The sequence below is a fragment of the Glycine max genome, chromosome 9 (assembly GCF_000004515.6).
Source record: "Glycine max cultivar Williams 82 chromosome 9, Glycine_max_v4.0, whole genome shotgun sequence".
Taxonomy (NCBI): domain Eukaryota; kingdom Viridiplantae; phylum Streptophyta; class Magnoliopsida; order Fabales; family Fabaceae; genus Glycine; species Glycine max.
In genome coordinates this window covers 37,994,464-38,015,841 of record NC_038245.2, presented here as the reverse complement: position 1 = coordinate 38,015,841, position 21,378 = coordinate 37,994,464, and the positions used below count along the sequence as shown (strand labels likewise).

The 21,378-nt window shown below is 33.2% G+C and overlaps 2 protein-coding genes across 2 annotated transcripts; both read left to right on the top strand.

Moving 5' to 3' along the window:
• Positions 1–9,631: 9,631 nt before the first annotated feature.
• LOC100803915 (subtilisin-like protease SBT1.3) lies at positions 9,632–12,363 on the top strand. The gene has a single exon (XM_006587310.4). It carries the CDS (start codon positions 9,760–9,762, stop codon positions 12,103–12,105), a length of 2,346 nt encoding a protein of 781 aa, XP_006587373.1. The 5' UTR covers positions 9,632–9,759; the 3' UTR covers positions 12,106–12,363.
• A 2,237-nt stretch (positions 12,364–14,600) lies between these two features.
• On the top strand, positions 14,601–18,466 carry LOC100797004 (glycosylinositol phosphorylceramide mannosyl transferase 1). Its single transcript, XM_003533982.5, has 5 exons — positions 14,601–15,059; positions 16,012–16,408; positions 17,155–17,318; positions 17,426–17,496; positions 18,121–18,466. The coding sequence occupies exons 1-5, from the start codon at positions 14,794–14,796 to the stop codon at positions 18,279–18,281; spliced, it is 1,059 nt and encodes a 352-aa protein (XP_003534030.1). The 5' UTR covers positions 14,601–14,793; the 3' UTR covers positions 18,282–18,466.
• Positions 18,467–21,378: the final 2,912 nt, after the last annotated feature.

Sequence of the window (21,378 nt, the reverse complement as noted above, 5' to 3'; positions counted from 1 at the left end):
AAGAATGAAAGTTGTTTTGTTTTGATGTGTTTCTGAGCTGCATTTCTTTTTCTTTGCTAAAGAGATTTGTGATTTTAAGTTATTTGATGTGAGAAGTGTTGAAATGGGGCATAGAAGTTCCATGACTGTGCTATTTGTTGCAATTGGTTTTGGTTGTTTTCTTTACCCTGATGGTTAACCTAAAAATTGATTTGTTCAGTAAACGGGTTCAAGTTCTTAAGGATCAGGTTTCAGAGAAGGTTTTGAGTTCTAACCTTGTTGATACCATTGTACACATTAAAAGACCTGTGATTTTAAATTATTGGCAAGGTTCCAGTTCTACACTCTAGAAGGCAAACAAAATATGATGCTTATCATGTTATTACTAAATGCTTGCATTTAGTGATTAGCTTATCTTCTTTATAAACTATTTCAAGTGTGTGTTGATGGATTGACAAGTGCACCAATTCGTCTCAAGTAGTAAAGTTAAAACAAAAGTCCCAATATCGTATCCATAAGGACTTTGTTTGTACTTAGGTAGATGAATATTTAATTAAAAAAAGATTTGGAAAAGGTAATAAAAAAATAAATAAATTTATGAAAATTAAATCAAACAAGAAAAAGAATTAAACATAAATTTAAATTAATTAATTAAAGACAAAAAGATGAAAAAATTCAATAATATTGTAAAAGGAAATTCAGAAGATGAGAATATTGAAAACTTTGCCTACCAGAGCTACTCTTTGATGTAATATTAATGATTTTTCTCTATTTATAATTATTCCAACCTACTAGTATACTCTAACTTTGGTCTCCCACACGAAAGAGCCTAATTTATCTATTTTCTCTCCCAAATCGCTTTGCAGAGCTAAAATATTAAATTGCATTTAGTATAGAGATGTATAACAGGCTAAACAAATATCAACATATACTTAGCGATGACTTTATTTAGATACTTTTTCCCAGTTCTATTAGAAAATAACATTTCCCAACGCTACCCCTAAAACTTACCATGCAAATGGGTGATCAAGCCACAAGCAATAATATTAAGCACAAGAAAAAATAATTCAAAAGTAATATTCATAAATAGATAGGAAGATAAATTACATAAAAAATAGTTGACTGTCAAGTTCCCAACAAAGGGGTTTACCCTTTCATTATCATGGAGGCTTTACAATTGTAAGAGAGAAATATTTAGTAAAGGGAGAAAAGATAAGAAAGAGAATGGAGGGAATAAATGACTCTCATTGCTTGTTTCTCCTTCTTCTAGCCTTTGCCTTCTATAAGGAATTGTATTCGGTTGAAATTTTTGGTCTTTTCCTTCTTTTCTCTTCTTCTTTTATAGGTGCAGATTAGTGGGCTTCTTGCACTAAGTCTGTCTTTAGTTCCTTAATTAATCATGTTTTTTCTCAATTATTCTTCTTTCCTTAATTAACTTGTTTTCGTTAATTAATCTTTTTTCCTTAATTAGCCCTATTTTCCTCAAATAACCATTCTTTCCTCAATTAATTTGTTTTCCTTAATTAGCTCTAATTTCCTCAATTAGTCATTCTTTCCTCAATTAGCTTTCCTTAATTAGCTTTGATTTCCTTAATTATTCCTATTTTTCTAGGCTTTATTTTACTCACTAAGCTTCATAAATCCATTACTTTTAAATATTCTTTGCACAAAAACGTTCATAACATATAGTAGGAAAATAGTAACGAATTGGGGGGGGGATTGTTTGCTTTTGTAAATTAAACAGTGAATAGATGTGAATTAGAAAATATCAAAATTAAAACACGTTGCTTCCCCTTGATTCACAAGCAAGTCTCTTATCCTAGGTTACGAGAGTTTATCCTTTATTGAGGAAAGAATAGCTAATTGAGAAAATCATAGCTAATTAAGGAAAGTAAGCTAATTGAGGAAAGCGGGGTTGATCGATGTCGTACCCAAATCAAATAAACATTAAAATGCAGTAACTAGGAAGTGATCCCAGGTCGTCTCCCAACGAGCAATGGTCAGCCAAACGTTCATAACAGATAGTAGGAAAATAGTAACGAATTGGGGGGGGGGGGGTTGTTTGCTTTTGTAAATTAAACAGCGAATAGATGTGAATTAGAAAATATCAGAATTAAAACACGTTGCTTCCCCTTGATTCATAAGTAAGTCTCTTATCCTAGGTTACGAGAGTTTATCCTTTATCAGTTCAACCTCTTAATCCAACCCTAAATTAAATTACTAAGTGAAATTTAACATAAGGCATTCATTATATGATTAAGCAACACATACACCAATTAATCATGAACGATCATTAAGCATGAACGTAAATTAAGCGCAGAGACAATTAATCAAGCACTAAGCATGCATGAATTAATAGCAACAAATACAGAGTAATTGGTGAAGAGGAAAAACTGATCAGAATTTAATAGTAATAATAGAACCTCAAAGAAAACTGTGCTTGATCCTCAAGAGAAAACAATGATGGAGACTTAACCTTTCATTAATCAATAGAGAACGAAATTATAGATTGAAGCAAGAACGAAATTTTATTGCTAAAACGAAAAGTGACTAAAACGAAACAGAGAGTAGCACTCTAAAACTAAAATGAAAAAGAAAGAGAGGGGAGGAGAGAGAGAATAGAGAAGAAGACTCAACTAGAACCATGGTGTTGTTATATAGTTTTCAGCCCCAAATCTTACAAATCTGTTTTAAATCCAAGCCCATAAATAAAATCTAGATAAGATAAGATCTAGATGAGATAATATCTAGATGATTTTACTCACTAAGTTTTATAAATCCATCACTTTTAATATTCTTTGCACAAAAACTTAAATGATGTTAATTTAATAATTATTTGCTCAAAAAGAAAAAATTAGGAGAGAAAAATTATAAATTCCTCTATAATTTAACCCCCAAAATAAACTCATAATTAGCAGTTATCAGTGTGTTATGGTGCTAAAATTACCATTATTTCCTTTCCTTGTGACTTGGTGCATTGATAATTTGCATATGCTGATAGATGGGGATGACTAATGGACTAGAAAGAATTTGTGGATAGGCTTATGGAGCTCAACAATATCAAAGAATTGGGATGCAAACATACACTGCTATATTCTTTCTCATATTGGTTTCTATTTCGATGTCTCTCCTTTGGATCAACATGGAAACCATACTAGTTTTCATAGGTCAGGACCCTCTAATTTCCCTTTAATTCAACTGTAAGCCATATGGATGCCTACCTCTTATTTTATCGTAGATTAATTAATCATATCTTCATTGTTTATGACTTGATGACCTATACGGCTACAAGGTTAAGTTTGTATTTTCTATGCAAGAACTTACTAGCTTATATAAGAAATCTAGAAAAGTAATTTCTAGCTATCTCCTAATTAGTGAACTTATATAAGAATATTATGCCTCTGAATTTGGTTTCCTCTCCTTATTATTCATTTTGGCATTAATAAATTATTCTAATAAGCATTGAAGGATGGATATCTGGGAAGATGATGATTCAATATCTGAGTCATGAAGCACTTATCTTTTTTATTTATGCATTAGAGAATTTAGGTGAAAATTAATCATTTCAAATCCTTTCTTATTTCTTAAATTTTAAGCTAAAAAAATTACATATTTATTATTTTTCTCTGAACTACCTGCAATTGTTCAAATGCTTCTTCCATTATGCAACATTAACCGGTTACTAATACAACTATGAATTATGTTTTATTAAAAGTGTTTATTGTTTCATAAGTAGGTAGCTTTACTCTAGCCATTCTTGATATTAAATTGTTGCTTGTCATTAGTAAATATTGGAAGAATGTTGAACCTCGTCTGTATCTAGATATTCTGGTTGATACTCATAGTAGCCGTCACTACTAAAAAAAGTGTTTTTTACTATGGTTCTGATTGATTTTTTATGATAGCTTTCAACCGTCGTGGAAAATCAAGACTTTCCATGAGGGTTTTCAAATCGTTGTAGAAGAGTACAATGTCTAAGACTGTTTTGTCTCATAACTGTCTTAGAATGTTATTTAAAAAAAATTGAGAATTCTAAGACAGTTTTCTCAAAAATTATCTTAGAATGTCTTTTTTTAAAAAAATAAAAAAATATATTATTTTCTTTATATTTTCAAAACAAGAAATAAAATAAAAATAAGATGATATTTGTAATTATAAGAAAAAATAAAAAGTACTTCCATTTATTAAACATATCCTTAAATTCATGTTTATGCGAAACTGAAAAAAAGCAAGCAAAAATAACTATGCAATGTTACAAGGAGAATTTAAATAAGGAGAAATCTAAACAATGGACAAATCTCAATTGACCCAATATATGTGGCACCAATTGCATCAAGCTAATAAGTGCCATAAACCCTTCCTGCCATAGACCTTCAAGAATAACCTAAGCAATTTATAGAGTCAATAGTGGTAAGTAATCATAAATTGAAGAGTGAAAGAATTTGATCACGAGTGCCATAAATCAAATTCGTTGAGAATTGTAAAAGTAACATCCAAGGTGAAATAAAGGCTATAATTCTAAAAGACAATGTTGGATCAAGTGGCCTCGAAATAATTAAGAAGGGGGGGTTTGAATTAATTATTAATGTACCTTGACTAATTAAAACTTATCCTTCTTAATGTTACTAGATTCAATTAGGCTTTACTACTAAGTTATGTAACTTAAACAAAAGTAAAGCGTAAAAGTAAAGTGCACAGTGAAAATTAAAAAGTGTAGGAAAGAAGAAAACAAACACAAGAATTTTATACTGGTTCGGCAACAAACCGTGCCTACATCCAGTCCCCAAGCAACCACCGATTCTTGAGATTTCTTTCAATCTTGTAAAAACCTTTACAAGCAAAGATCCACAAGGGATGTACCCTCCCTTGTTCTCTTTGAACAACCAAGTGGATGTACCCTCCACTTGAACTGATCCACAAGAGATGTACCCTCTCTTGTTCTCAGTTACAACAACCCAAGTATATGTATCCTCTACTTGTACCACAAAGGATGTACCCTCCAATGTGTTGAGACAAAGAATTCTCAGGCGGTTAGTCCTTTGAATCTTTGTAAGGAGAAACAAAAGATATTTCAAACAGTTAGTCTTTTAAAATCTTTTGTTTAAGGGAAAGGGAAGAATCAAGAGAAATCTCTTGGAAAGGGAGAAGGGAGACACAAAAGAATTCAGGCGGTTAGTCCTTTGTTCTTTTGGAAAAGGGAGAAGAGAGACATAAAAAGAATTCAGGTTATTAGTCATTGTTGAATTCTTTTTGGCAAAGGGAGAAGAGAATGAAAAGATATAGCACACTTTTGTTTTCTGCAGAATTTTCACTTGCAGAAGAACAAGGTTTGAAAAAGAAACTTAGAAAGCTTTTTGGCAAAGGAAGAAGAAGAAGAAAGATGAGTAGGAAAGAATTGTAAAGGTTTAAAGGTTTCTCAAAAGTTGTTCAAGAAGTTGTTTAAAAAGATCGTTTGAATGCAAGTCAAGGTCTTGCTTTATAGACTCTTCATGTCTGGTCAAGAAAATCATTGGAAGAGTTATAACCTTGAGAAAATCATGTCAAGAGTTACATCTCTTGACCTTTTATTCAAAACTTGTCACTGGTAATCGATTACCATAATCATGTAATCGATTACACAATGTATTTTAAGAAAAGATGTGACTCTTCACAATTGAATTTGAATTTCAACGTTCAGATATACTGGTAATCGATTACCAATGTATTGTAATCGATTACACCATTTTAAAAATCATTTGGAACGTTGCAAATTCAGTTAAAAGTTTTTGAAATCAAATTTTATCACTGGTAATCGATTACAGGAAACTGGTAATCGATTACCAGAGAGTAAATACTCTGGTAACTTAGAAAATTTTGAAAAAACTCTTTTGTAAAACAAAAACTGTGCTATGTTTGATTTTTGAAAAATCCTTTTCAATACTTCCCTTGTGAAGTCTTCTTGATTTCTTCTCTTGAATCTTGAAATCAACTTCTCTTGAATCTTGAAATCAATTTCTCTTGAATCTTGAATCTTCTTTATTTCTTCTAATGAATCTTGAAATTAATCTTGATCTTGAACTTGTTGATTCAATCTTGAAATCATTCTTTTGGGCTTTTTATCATCATCAAAACTACTTGATTCATACTTGATTCATTATCATGAAGCTTGCTTCTACAATCTCTCCCTTTTTTATGATGACAACCCTGAAATCAAGAAACACATAAACATTCTTTTTCCTAGTTCAATTGCCCCTTCTTAATTATTCCGAGATCACTTGTTCCAACAGGTTTTAGAAAAACCATCATTGGCCAACGAGTCTCAAAAATAGTTGTCCAAAAACCTTGGTAGACTAACTAATGTTAACAAGTCCAAACGACAGTTTTTCCAAAACCGTTGTAGCTTCACTAATCTTAACAATGGTTTTTCCAAAATTATCATTGCTCTTTTTTAAAGACGATTTTTGTATAACCGTCGTAGACCCCTCATCGTGGAATACGTTTTTTTTAGTAGTGATTGCACCAATGATAGTTGATAACGAAGGCCATTTATGTCAGATAATAGCTTAATTTCATGGGGAGTGGGGTTAGCTGGGGCTACTAGCTCTGGTGGGTGCCTCCTCACTATAAACCCTAGAGACAAAGTTTGGAGAACCATTTTGTATGGGAAGGAATAATAAAAGGAGAAAGAGTAGGTAGTGTAGTAGATAGTGTACTAGGTTTGAGTGGAAGAACAATAGTTGAGTTTGGAACTTATATTTATAGTGGGAACAGTGGACAAAGGACGTTGCAAGTGCAATTAGTTCTTTTGCTGGGATTTATTTTACATACAAAATAGAACCAGTATTTGGCATGTGATTGATTATATGCCCTTTTTCTGGTGTTTTGATGAGAGTTTGGATATGTTTTTCCTTTTACGTTGAAAATCTAACTCTGTCGATCGTGAACATTATAATACTCAAATGTTAGTGATTACATGTGCTATATTACATCAGCTGGAAAGTTTAGTAAATAACCTGCCTATTATTTATGTTAATTAATTAATGAAAGTTCATTAATAACAAGATTTATGTATATTAATTAAATAATCGTAAATACGTTACCCTTAAGTATAATATACACAAGCTGTTCTGCATAGGGATACGTAGTTAAGGTAAAGTATATAGACAAATAAAAGGATAATAATTTAATATTGTTTTCAAGCAGTTTATAGAAACATAGGAAATGGGAACAATACTTCATTTTGGTTTGATAAATGGGTAGGTAAGACAAGTCAAAGATTAATTGCTTTAATTAGGAGCCTTTTTCAAACTTCAGCAAATAATTAAGGAAGCTAAGTGATATGGAGTCTTGGAAGAATGGAGTAGGGGAATGGAAGTTATGTTGGCGCAAAAATTATATTCAAGTTAACCTTAAAAAGAACTACGCAAAAACTGCACATTGCAGCGTAAAATAAGTCTCAAACTGAATTCGCAACTATAACATTTGCACTGACATTTTTAAATCATGTTCATTCTGGATCGATTCGACTCGGATAACGTTGTAAAAAAAAATTATACGAATGCATAACAAAAATAATTACGTAAAATAATATATTGTTGCATTGCATGAGTGTATATAAAGTATATATACTACTAACATTATTAAGTAGAGCCCAGTGAAAGTGAAAGAATTCAATTTAGTTACCTCACCTGCTACTTGGGTCCCATAAATCCTGTTGGTTAGTGATTTACACTTACACGCAAGAGACCATACATACTGGCAGCAAATTTTCTTTTGAATACCGATAAACTTTCATATATAGGGTTATATAGATACCCAATATTTTATATCAAGATACAGGGTTGTGTGTTACGTAGGCGTGTTAATTTTTCAAAGGAAAGCATTAATGGTAATGAAATATAAAAAAATTATAGAGATGATTATTATTTTTACTTCAAAATTTATTGTATGTGTAAATTTGGTTAAATAGTTTTTAGAATATACATTATTTTATATGGTTGGTTAATATAACTTTACTTAAATTTGATGCTTTCAACTCTTTTTTTCTTTGTTTTTATTTTTTCTAAACTTGTTTAATTATCACAGGTATGCAAGAATGTGCGAACATATATAATTAATGTTGCTATCTCAATAAGTTAAGTCACTATGAGACTTACTGTTTCTAGTTTATTTAATTAATCAAATATGTGTTTTAATATTTTGAGCAATTAATAAATTTTCAAGGTCTCTATTAGCTGGCTACTAAGTTACATTACAAATTTCAGTGTAAGGTAAAATTTCTCACATCATGTCCAGGTGCACTGAAAATAAAATTAATATTAATATTGAATTAGCTTTTTTAAACATTTTAAAAAGTATGCGATTTTATCGGTTAATTTTAACATTTCACGACTTGATCCAATGACTATGATTTACTATTCTCACCCTCTCTTAATAAAATTCCTCCACTTATATGCTTCTTATATATAATTAAGGGACATATCAAATAAGAGGAGTGTTTCATTAGAAGCTAGGATGCATCGAGTAAAAGTGAATTATACAACCATACATAAATTATAAATTAATTATTAAAATTAAAAGTATTTTTTTCAATGGTGACAATGAGGATAAAATTTAAGTCCTCGTGCAAATTATTCAACCCTGTCATAGGCCGACTCAGTGATTACAGTAAAAATGACGTATAACATCTTTTTTTTTTTTTTTGAACAAAAGTCATGTATAACAATTCTATATCTAGTGTATAACCACTTCTTTTTATTTGAAACTTTGCATGGGCTACCTTTTTTGATTTAATTTTTTTATTTTTTATTGATATATTCGTTTCTTCTTTATTATTGTTAACAATAACATAACAATCACATTTAAATTCCCTTCTATAACTCATCTTAATTTAAAGTGATTGATCCAATTCAACTCATGTATATTTAGTTATTTACGTGACAAAGCTGGTAAGTTTTATAATATTTAAAGAGAAAATAGGATTACAAAAAGGTTGATGTGAGCATCCACTCTTATATGATAGATTTGAATCTTTATTCTTGTCTCTTGAGAGTAATAGTCTTCGTACATTCTCGATCTTTTTCTTAGTCATAAGTGTTCATTATTTTGAGTCGAGGAGTGTGCTTTCAATTTTAATGAAAAACAAGTTTAGGTGTTTAACCGTTAGAAGTTTAACTTAAAACTCTATAAGTTCAACTTGTGTTCTCAAAATTTTCCATGAGTTTCGTGGGTGCATCCTTTCATTGTTAGAGTAAGGAAAAAGCATGAAGTTCACTACTCTCCTTGATTATAAAATTATAGTATCAAAACAAATTCAATTGATTTCACCATACACAACTACCATTACTATTGCAATTTATATAATCCTCTCTTACTATTGTGTGACTACCAAGCTAGCACAAACTATACACGAAGCTGCCTGTGAACTTGTCCATAAGCAATGATTAAAAGAATTATGCAGGAGCAGAAAAAGCAAGCATCAATCAAGTAGTGTTGCAAAGATGTCAGAGGACCTTAACCATGCAGTAACTTCTACCACCGGTCACTGGCCACTAGGTGGAGAAATTATCATAACTCCCCCCATTCATATTGGTCAGTCGCAAAACAACCACCTACCTTTATGCTGGGACACATAAAAGGTCACCATCTCTCCCCATTCTAGCATTTAACATTCCAACATCAAGAAGACAGACAAATTAATGAAGCACAAACCCCTTTAAAATCTCTTCACACTCCCTCACTTTTAACCCAACAACACCTTTCTTCAAACACTCTACTTTTCTCCTTTTCTTGGCATGAAGCATGGCCAAGACCCTAATGGGAAACGTGGCTTTCTTCCTAACAACCTATCTTCTACTTTTCACAATGTTGTTCCCGGCAAATGCTCAATTTGCTAAGAAGACTTATCTCATTCAAATGGATAAGTCAGCAATGCCAAAAGCCTTCCCCAACCACCTTGAATGGTATTCATCAAAGGTGAAATCAGCACTGTCCACATCTCCAGAAGCTGATATGGACAATGAGGAGAGAATAATCTACACTTACCAGAATGCTTTTCATGGAGTTGCAGCCAAGTTGACTGAAGAAGAAGCTGAGAAGCTAGAGGCTGAAGAAGGTGTTGTGACCATATTCCCTGAAAAAAAGTATGAGCTACACACCACAAGAAGTCCAACATTCCTTGGTCTTGAACCAGAAAAAAGCACTAATATGTGGTCAGAAAAGCTAGCTGGCCATGATGTAATAGTGGGAGTGTTAGACACTGGGATTTGGCCAGAGAGTGAAAGCTTCAAAGATGTAGGCTTGAGACCGGTACCTTCTCATTGGAAAGGTACATGTGAGATTGGAACAGGCTTCACAAATAGTCACTGCAATAAAAAGGTTGTGGGGGCAAGAGTGTTCTACCATGGATATGAAGCAGCAATTGGTAGAATTAATGAGCAAAAAGAGTATAAGTCACCAAGAGATCAAGATGGTCATGGCACTCACACAGCAGCTACAGTTGGTGGCTCTCCTGTGCATGGAGCTAACCTTCTTGGTTATGCTAATGGCACAGCCAGAGGAATGGCACCAGGTACAAGGATTGCAGCTTACAAAGTGTGTTGGATTGGTGGCTGCTTCAGCTCAGACATTGTATCAGCTATTGATAAAGCTGTGGCTGATGGTGTGAATGTTCTTTCCATCTCTTTAGGTGGTGGAGTCTCCTCTTACTACAGGGATAGTTTATCTGTGGCTGCATTTGGAGCAATGGAGAGGGGTGTTTTTGTTTCATGTTCTGCTGGAAATTCAGGACCTGACCCTGCTAGCCTCACAAATGTGTCACCTTGGATCACCACAGTTGGAGCCAGCACAATGGATAGGGATTTTCCTTCAGATGTTAAGCTTGGGAATGGCAAAAAAATTATTGGAGTTTCACTCTATAAAGGGAAAAATGTGCTATCAATTAAGAAACAATACCCTTTGGTGTACTTGGGGAGCAACTCTAGTAGGGTTGATCCAAGATCTATGTGCTTGGAAGGGACTTTGGATCCTAAAGTGGTGTCAGGAAAGATAGTAATTTGTGATAGAGGCCTTAGTCCTAGAGTGCTGAAGGGTCATGTGGTGAGAAGTGCAGGAGGGGTGGGAATGATTCTCACTAACACTGAAGCCAATGGGGAAGAACTGGTTGCAGATTCTCACCTCCTTCCAGCAGTAGCGATAGGAGAGAAAGAAGGAAAAGAACTCAAAAGTTATGTCCTATCAAGTAAAACTGCTACTGCAGCTCTAGCTTTTAAAGGTACAATATTAGGAATAAAACCATCTCCTGTAGTGGCAGCATTTTCATCAAGAGGGCCTAATTTTCTCAGCCTTGAAATTCTGAAGCCTGACTTAGTGGCTCCTGGGGTGAACATTCTTGCTGCATGGAGTGAGGCCATTGGTCCATCAGGTTTGAAAATAGACAACAGAAGAGTGAAGTTCAATATAGTCTCTGGCACCTCAATGTCATGCCCTCATGTGAGTGGCGTAGCAGCTTTGGTCAAGTCTAGGCACCCTGAGTGGAGTCCTGCAGCTATAAAATCTGCTTTGATGACAACATCTTATGTTCTTGACAACACCAAGAAAACACTCAGAGATTCCTCAACTGCCAAACCATCAAGTCCTTATGATCATGGTGCTGGACACATTGACCCTATTAGAGCTCTTGACCCTGGTTTGGTCTATGACATGGTGCCACAGGACTACTTTGAATTTCTGTGCACACAGAATCTGACTCCAACACAGCTAAAAGTTTTTGCCAAATATTCAAACAGATCTTGTAGACACTCTCTTGCAAGTTCAGGGGACTTGAACTACCCAGCCATATCATCGGTGTTTACTCAGAAAACAACCACTTCATTCCCTAGTCCAGTGATTCTTCACAGAATTGTCACCAATGTTGGCCCTCCTGATTCCAAATACCATGTTGTGGTGTCACCATTCAAAGGTGCTTCTATCAAAGTTGAGCCAGAAACCTTGAATTTTACCAGAAAACACCAGAAGTTGTCTTACAAGATTACCTTCAAGCCAAAGGTTCGGCAAACCTCGCCCGAATTCGGAACTCTAGTATGGAAGGATGGTTTCCACACTGTGAGAAGCCCCATTGTGATAACATGGCTGCCACCACCAATGTGAATTTCGACGGGACTGCTTACAAGTTCAGTAGTATTTCTTTGTTGCAATAAGAAAATCTTCTGTACTAGGAACTAGAAGTCCACCACCTTTTGCATTACAAGAGAAGTTATTATCTTAGTATTCAATCCTATGTGCCTCTTCCTACATCTTAGAACTCATCCAACATCATTCACGTATAATTCATAGATATAAAGTTAAAATTGCCAACAAATGGAACTTATTGCTGATTCTCAATTTTTGTGGTTACATTAGCTACCTCTTGTTCCACCACTGTTATAGATTATATACTAATGCTTTCCGAATATTCCTATTTGGTATCTGTAGTTTCTTTGGCCTGTGGAATTAAACAATGAGAAGACAATAATATATATATATATATATATATGCTCATCCAATCTTTTGTTTGTGCTTAAAATATCTAATTGGCACTTTGGCAGATCAGATATAACATGGAGTCTAATAAAACTTGGATGCCACTAGTGAGGATTTCACTGTCACAAATGAGTATGACACTATTCAGGAGTTAATTTTCCTTGTGTAGGTAAGCAACACTCGTCATTTATGATATTTGAGTCTTGACAAACCGTTTTGACCATTTGAAACAGTCAATTTAATTGATTACAGAAGGATGGACAAAAGCATTTACTAATTTTAATTTTGTTTTCCCTACATGTATCTTCATGGGAAGACAATCCTTTCAGACACTATGAGACATTATATGTGTGGGCACCTCTCCTAACTGAAACTCGAACCTTGATTCTTCATGTTTGGTTAATCATTCAAAAAATACTTTTGAGTGCTAAACGTACTTTGGGAGTGTTAACTAAGTTTCATGACATATTTGGTTATCCTCGAAAGTATGTTTTCATCTTAAAATTTTGTCTGAAAACTTAGTTTTGTAGAAGTAAGACTTGAGTTGCTTTTACAAGCATAAGTTTAGCTCAAACTTAAGAATACAAACTTTAATCTAATCATGTACTTTGGTGAAGCATTCACTAATTGAGAACTCCACAGTTCTTTTCCAGCTATTTTATTGTTTCTTCATCGTTCCCTCTGCTCTACATGCAAATTTATTTCAGTTGAAGACAACATGCTCGTTGCATGTGCATCTCAACTGCTAAATAGCTGGCCTCATAAGAATTTGTGGTCCAAAGTACTTCTACAGAGTCAGACAGCGATTCATTAGTACGTGATATAATGCATTAAACAATTCACCTGCATGCGCAGGTCCTATAAAGCCATTAATTTTCAATGTTTTCTGATCAAAGGTAGGAGCATATATGGTGTGTGCATGGTACAAGACAAATATGAGTGTAATTCATAGGTATGTCTTCTCGACGCACTCTTTTTTATTAAGTGAAATTTACATAAATCTTATTAAATATGCTAGTCTCATTAGTCATTACAAAATTAGTGAAACTTATATAAATTCAAATAATAAAAAAGAATTGAAAAGAGAGTGTTGAAAGCACTGTGCGGCAGTATTTACTGGGGCAATTCATTTGAGTTGTTTGATTCTGACACGGTATCGTATTCTTCATAAAGAAGTGGTGAGGACTCGGAGAGTATGATCCAGGCATCTTATTCTTTAAACAAAAGTTGAATTCCTTTTGTATGCAAATCCACCACGTTTGAAATTGAAGTTCAAATTATTCTTAAATAACAAGGGGTGTTATGAATATAAATCTTCCATTACCTTTATGCAGGAACAATTTAATTGTTTTAGTTGGATTTAGATCATAGATCATTTAAATTAAAGAAGAAAAAAACATTTTAGAGATCTGAAAAAGACATATTAATTCCCTTAAGATGTAAGCAGGCCAGTATTGAAAGTAATATTAAGGAATATTTGAAAAACGATATTTTGACATCTCAAAGTTCTAAAGAGATTTTTTTTTCTTCTTTGGTAGAGTAGAGGACTGAAATATTTACAAAGAAAAAATTTTGAACGTAATTTTTATAGGAGTATTAAAAAATATTCGTAAATAAAAATAAGAGTTATTGTGTAAGCTAAGCGATAGAAGGAACCCACTAAAAATAAGTTGAGAACTTAAGATGTATTCTACAAATTAAAATAAAATTTATTCGTAAAATTGATAAATATTTCATATTAATGTTAATGGTGGAAAAAAAATTATATGACATGGAGTGAACAATTTTTATTGAACTTTTGTGAATTTTATGACAGAGGAAAAAATGCTTTTAAGATATCCAAATTACTAATTTTTGCATTATAGATGCATCAAAGTGCTTAGTATGTTTTATGTTTTTATCTAAATATTAATCATCAAACAAGATTATTACAGCAGTTGTCAAGAAAAAAATCAATAGTAAAAAATAAGTATGATCTATATCAAAAAAATATATTAAATAGTATTAAGTAAGTTCCTTAAAGTAAATGACTTACATTAGATTAAAAGAATTTATATTAGATGAAAAAATAATCATTAATCATTAATAGTATGTATATACATACAACAAATGATACGTGTTAAAATCGTTTCATGTGTCGTTTTGTGGTTCTATGACCAACAAGCCACACGTCGTTTTGAAGCAGTGACCGACCGTGCATCCCTTTGTAGTTTGAAGCGCTCAACACGCGCAACGACGATGATGCAAACCAATATCACCACCACAATCCTCATCGCGTTCTCTTCGGTCAATTCCTCGAATGTTCTACCTTGAGCCATGTCCAACCTCGTTCAGATTCGCGTCGCCGCCGACGCAGGCGACGGCTTCGACTCTCCGGCGAAGCAGAAAGCCGCCAACCGCAGCGCCTACAGCATTCGCCCCTTTCTCTACCTCCGCCGCGCCAAACAGTTCCTCGGCGCCGCCAAGTTCAAGCTCTTCTTAGTTCTATTTGCTCTCTCCGTCATCGTTTTCGTCTCCTCCAGACTCAGTTCGTGGATGGGATGGAACCCTCACCAATCCTCTTCGGTTTCTTCCACTTCAAGGTATATACTAAAAAATGGATCTGTTTTCTTCTGCAATTTCACTTTTTTTTTATGGATCTGTTTTTGCTTAGTCGATGTCTTTTTTTTTTTTTTTCGGGTTTTGTGGATTTGCACCTTTTGGCTTTCTGTTTCAAGAAATTCCATTTTTATTTATTTATCAAATTAACCATTTTTTTCACCACAAATCATGTCTAGCTTGAGCAGAATTGCCTTCCCCGGAGAATACACGTGATCTGTAAATAAAAATAAAAAATTCCCTTTCCTTTTTTCTTTAAAGTGATGATTTTTGTTTGAACGATTTTTAGCAGAAATATTGAGAATTCTGTGCATTGAGAAATTCTCAAAACGAAAGATAGATTTGATGTGCTAGGTTGTTTAATTCAGCATGATGTGTGCAAGCAAAGAACTTTTAGATTACTATCTATGGATAGTCATAATGTTAGATTCCCTATTTTCTAATTGTTTTTGGCAAACAATTATTTACGGCCTGTTTGACTTCGTTCTCCCCATTTGGTAGTAAAAACTATTTTCTAAAATAATTTCATACTACTCAGCAATGAATTTCTCTTCTAAAATCTATTGAGTTTTAAAAATTATTTTCAAAACAAGTGTTTAAAAAACCTAAAAACAGAAACAATTAGGAGATATTTCTCTCCATCCTCTTCTATTTCATAGTTCTAACTCAAGGGTGTGAGTCATCTGGAGTTGTGCTGCATATCGTGAGGCAGCTTGGTTTGAATATTTGTTGTCTTTGTTTCTTGAAAACTAAAGGCAGTTTTTGAAAATAGAAATCAAACATGCCCCTATATTTTCTTCTAGTGGTTTTTTCTTGCATGTAATGACATTCAATGTGGTTCTTGCTCCCAGTAGGATTAATTTTAGAGTTTTATTTTGTTATGTTTTATAATTTGTGCTTGATCTGCTGATACAACTGATTTAATCCATGATTCAGGGGTGGTTATACTGTGCTTATAAACACTTGGAGGCAAAAATCTCTTCTGAAGCAAACTGTTGCTCATTATTCATCATGTCAAAGTGTGGATGCAATACATTTGGTGTGGAGTGAAAGTGAACAACCATCCGAGAAGCTGAAAACATATCTGAATAAGATTGTGGTTTTGAAGTCTCAGAAAGCTCACAAGCCAAACTTTAGATTTGACATCAATGCAGATGGTGAGCCAAACAGCAGGTTTAAGCCAATAAAGGACCTCAAGACAGACGCAATTTTCTCAGTTGATGATGATGTGGTTGTTCCATGTTCTACTCTAGATTTTGCTTTCTCTGTCTGGCAAAGTGCACCATTTACGATGGTTGGATTTGTTCCTCGAATGCACTGGCTGGATAAGGAGGTTAGTTATTAGTAAACTACTACTTTTCTTATTCAATTACTTAAATTTGAACTGCTTAAATTTTACTCTCTCTAATTTCTCAAAGGTGGAATATTACTTTAGGTTTGCGATAATTCTTGCAAGTAGGATGCTGAAACCTGAAGTATTTTATAGGATTAGCTATACGGTCATATGGTCGAGTTCAACTATATACAGAGCTTGACATTGAGCTTTGATTGATTATATGATGAAGATGAACACTTCATTAATGCTTTGCCCATGAATGGTGCAAGTGAAACTGCCACTTACGGGGTTGAGGGTGGGGGCAGAAGGAGAAAAAATCAAACTAATATAGACAAGGCTCTTCTAAATTGATACTAATCTCTAAAGTAAGCAAGTAAGGGTGCATGCGTCCTCATTTTAGTTTAAAGTGTATTGTGTTTTAACCACTAAAGTTTACTAGTAGATACACCATTGCACCTTTGCACACTTCAGACAGACTAGACTCACTTCAGAGATGCTTTTTCTGAACTAATATATTTTTCAGAATGATGGGAAATGACTTATTGATAGGAAAAACACACATGTTACTACTATATTTTTAATTAAAAAAGAAAGGAAAAATAAGAGAAATGTGCAGATGTCCACTGTATTCATGGCAACTTGCTTGATGGTAAACATAATGGAACTCTGATTTACCCTTATTGAATATAACTTTTCATGTTAGTTTGCATATTGTATCTGACTGAATTCTCTGTATACTGCAGCAAAATAATGCTGCATATTACAGGTATGGAGGATGGTGGTCTGTTTGGTGGATGGGCACTTATAGCATGGTTCTCTCAAAGGCTGCATTCTTTCACAGGAAATACTTGGATTTATATACTCATGAGATGTCTCCATCAATTCAGGACTATGTTTCCAGGGAGAGGTAATATATATGATTAATCCTCTCAAGAATTTTAAATTTATTCTCATTACTTATTCTTTTCCATGCCCTTGATATTTTTTTAATTTCAACTTTGTTTCCTTCAACAGAACTTGTGAAGACATTGCAATGTCCCTTTATGTTGCTAATGCTACAAGTGGTCCTCCAATATGGGTGAAAGGTGCATTTTGTTCTTTACTTTTAAGGATAGGATTCAGTTTGCCGTGTGTGGTCTACAGTAATAACTTAAATTTAGAAGAAATTATTTGTTGAAGTTTCGGTGCATGTATTTTTCCAAGTAAACTAATTTTTTGCATATGCTATCGAGCTACAGATTTTGTTCAATGTTAGGAAATTGTGCAAACATCGTCACTTTTAAACAGGCATAGACATGTGATTTAAACATTATTAAACATGGACTTAGCAATTAGCAATGTAGCAAAGCGCAAAATATTAGGATGCAATCTGTGCATTTCAATTAGATATGAAGTTATTCTGATGAAATTTCTTAGTGTTGAATACTAAATTTTAATTTTAACTTCCTTAGTACATTTTAAAGACGCTGGGTTGTCATATTTACTAATTAGTATCACTTTCTCCATTTCCAAAAATGTGTTGCTTTCTTTGCCCTAAAAAGGAAGAAAAAAAAATAATGCAGTCCTTTTTCCTTTTGGGTGGAGACTTACTTGTATGGTCTGGGAAAGCTAGATAAGGATCACTTGATCTCTGTGTCTTGTCTAATCCTTTATATCTATCACTCAGCTTGAAGGTAATGAAATATCAAACTTATGCATGAAATTTGCAGGCAAAATCTATGAGATTGGTGCATCGGGTATTAGCAGTCTGAGAGGGCATAGCAACAGGAGAAACAAATGTCTCAATGACTTGATATCACTATACGGAACTCTTCCACTTGTGTCAACTAATGTGAAAGCAGTTAGTGCTAGAAAAGAATGGTTATGGTAGTGTTGTTATTTCATTAATCAGGAACCGATCCATTCCTCTCACCTAGGAAAAATATGAACAGAACTTAATTGCCTGCATATGTGTTGTATATATAACACTTCTACTAAAGTGACTCACTAGGTTTTGATTCATTGATGTCTGACGCAAAACATGATGTATACAATCAACATTCATATTTTGAAACACATACAGTATAACAAACAACCCATTTCTGTCACACAAAAGGGGGGACGTGGGACTGCAAGTGTCATCTGCAATTACAACTTGTCCATGAGTGCGCGAGTGCGGTTATCACTAAAGCTTTATGGTAAGACAGAGCAGGTTTAGGGTCAAAACGGACAATGCGTAGTTAAATTAAAAAATTAATATAATAATTCAATTATTTGTATAATAAAAAGCAGTATCAAATCTCACCCGTTCATATATTTTAAAATATATCCAACGGCTTTCAAACTTTAAAACACTTTTTATATGTTACTTCACGGGTGAACCACAACACATATTTGCTGGTTCACCCTAGAATTTTCCATGCATGTGACTATTATAAGCTCTAGCCATTCTCCTTGTAAAATGTGCGAAACTTTCAATATAAAATTAAAACTGAAACAGCACGAGTAGGGTCTGACGTAATCATCACAATAAGTTAAATACTGAAACTGCCAATTAAAGCATTCAATATGTGTGGCAAGTATCCAATTGTTCTTAAAACCTGGTCGAGCATTGAATCTATGAAGGTATTTGTCTCACGGTTCATTGGTCTACCTATGATTTTTTTTTTTTTGTTACATTGGTCTACCCATGAATGAATCATGATCAAATTGATGGTAATGAAATGCCTTTTAAGATTTTATAATAAATGAAAGACAGGAATAAATAACAATAATATTTTAAGTGGGTTAGGGAATACCCAATTTTTTACCTAGATAAAAAAAAAACTTTGTAAAATGATGCATTTAATAGTTTGTTTACCATAATTTTTATTAATTGCATATTTGAATTTGGTGTTTTTACAAAGTATATTAAATCTAAAAAGAATTAGACCATTTCAAAAGTAATTCATATTTCATTGTTCTATTTTAATATATGGTATATTGTGTAAAATACAAGTATAAATATATTATGTGATTCGGTAGTTTAATCGATAAAATTATTTTAAATAAATATAATTATAAATGTTTTTTATAAAGTTGAACGCCTCGTTTCCATTAATTTTGTGATGATACTACTAAAGTGTATATCAATAATCATCAATCCATATCAATTGTGCATTGCTCTCAATTGATAGGACTTATTAGGACCGTACATGTGTTGTTGGATTAGCACTTCGATAATTATTATGCATACGGAATTTGTTTATTTAAATCACATAATAATTATTTAATTTTTTATCTTTTATTGTTTCTTTCGTGTCAAAGCATTAAGAATTTAATTTTTTCTAAGTTTTTATCCATTAGATGCTAAAGTTAGTAAATTTATAGTGTTCTTGGTTATATAGTTTTTGTAGAGATATAACAGAAGACATGAAAGAAGATCAAAGAACTAGCCTCTTTGGACAGCCTCACTCAGCACGTTAAGACCATTTAGCCCAAGAAATTTGCTTAGCACAGGAAGTCATTTTTGAAGCCAATTGCCATGTGCAAGTACACTAAGTGCGCACCATATGGCTTATTGTGTGGTCACTTAAGCAGTTGGACATGTGTGCACCACGCTCAGCACACCTGTCTTGCTTAGGGCAAAGTCAATGTTAAAAAATATGATTGTGTTGTGTTTTAAAGAGAAAAAAAGAGGAGGGAAGGGGGATTATTATTGAGCAGCAGAGAGTGAGAGCTAGGGCACGACCCATTGGGGGAAACCACTCATTTGGAGCACCTCATCTCCATTCATCTCCATTTTCCTCCATTCCTTTTGCCTTTTTTTTGTATTTGTAAGTCTCTCATGATAATGAGGTTAAACCACCCATTGTTGGGAGCTCAACAACCAAACACTCTTCATGTAATGATTCTAATTATCTATTTAATGTTATTTTGATATTATTGTCTCTTTTTTGTGCTTATTATCATGCTTATGGTTTGATCACCCATGCTCATGTAATGTTATAGGTTTAGGCATTAGAAAATGTTTATTTCCTAAGAACTTGAAAAGAACATTTAGGTAATTCATCTGTAAGGATAGAATGATGTTGTTTAACCTAAATTATGCATCTTTGCTTGTAATGCAAGTTATCTTATGTAGCTCTTAAGGGATTAGGAGTAAAATTAGGTAATATAGTCTCTCTCACGTGAGGTATCATAACTAGAGTAGGTTAGTGGATGTAGGTAATAATTGGAATAACATTAAATAAATAAAAATCATTAATATTACATCAAGAGTAGTTCTGGTAGGCTGAGTCCCCAACAAGTTTGTGATTATGCATCAACTGCCATTTCACTGCTTCGAATATTTGTTTTCTCATCCTTGCACAGGCTTTGCTTTGTAGTTTAATTTATGTCGACTTTATATTTGTGCATTGTCACTCCATAAATATTCAATAGAATTCATTAATTATTTAAAATTGACCATATACAAACTTTGAATACAATTAAAATCTCTATGGACTTGATACTTGATCTTACCGTTTTAAAATATTATTTAGACAAATTAATACACTTGTCAAGGAATTAACACTCATTCTCTCCCCTCACTCATCCTCTCTATAATCATGGCATTGAAAACAAATTTTAAGAAAGGTTCAGATAATACTTTATTCAAGACTCAAGTGGCTGCTATAATTTTTGAAGTGTGCTATAATCTTTTACTTACCATCTCATTTTCTTCATTAATAATTATAAGCATATAGTTGTATATCCTTTCCTTTTTCCTTAATCAAACAAGTAACACTTGTTTTTCTTCCCATTCAATTAAATCAAATACTCAAACTAAACTAAATAAGTTTCATTTTTCTTTTTCTCTTCTCTTCCTTTCCCTCTCCATTAATATCCCTCAGCTCCTTTAAATTAAACATAATGTTATTAAACTTATAAAGACGGTCAGAAAACTTTTATCTGTCCAATTTGTACTTGCATTTTTTTTTATATTTAAAAGTATCTTTCACTGAAAC

Excerpts from the sequence above, each read along its gene's own strand:
- LOC100803915 (XM_006587310.4), top strand. The coding sequence starts at position 9,760 with ATGGCCAAGACCCTAATGGGAAACGTGGCTTTCTTCCTAACAACCTAT.
- LOC100797004 (XM_003533982.5), top strand. The coding sequence starts at position 14,794 with ATGTCCAACCTCGTTCAGATTCGCGTCGCCGCCGACGCAGGCGACGGC. Across the intron at positions 17,319-17,425 it reads GACTATGTTTCCAGGGAGAG|AACTTGTGAAGACATTGCAA; the intron begins GTAATATATATG and ends TTCCTTCAACAG. Across the intron at positions 17,497-18,120 it reads TCCTCCAATATGGGTGAAAG|GCAAAATCTATGAGATTGGT; the intron begins GTGCATTTTGTT and ends TGAAATTTGCAG.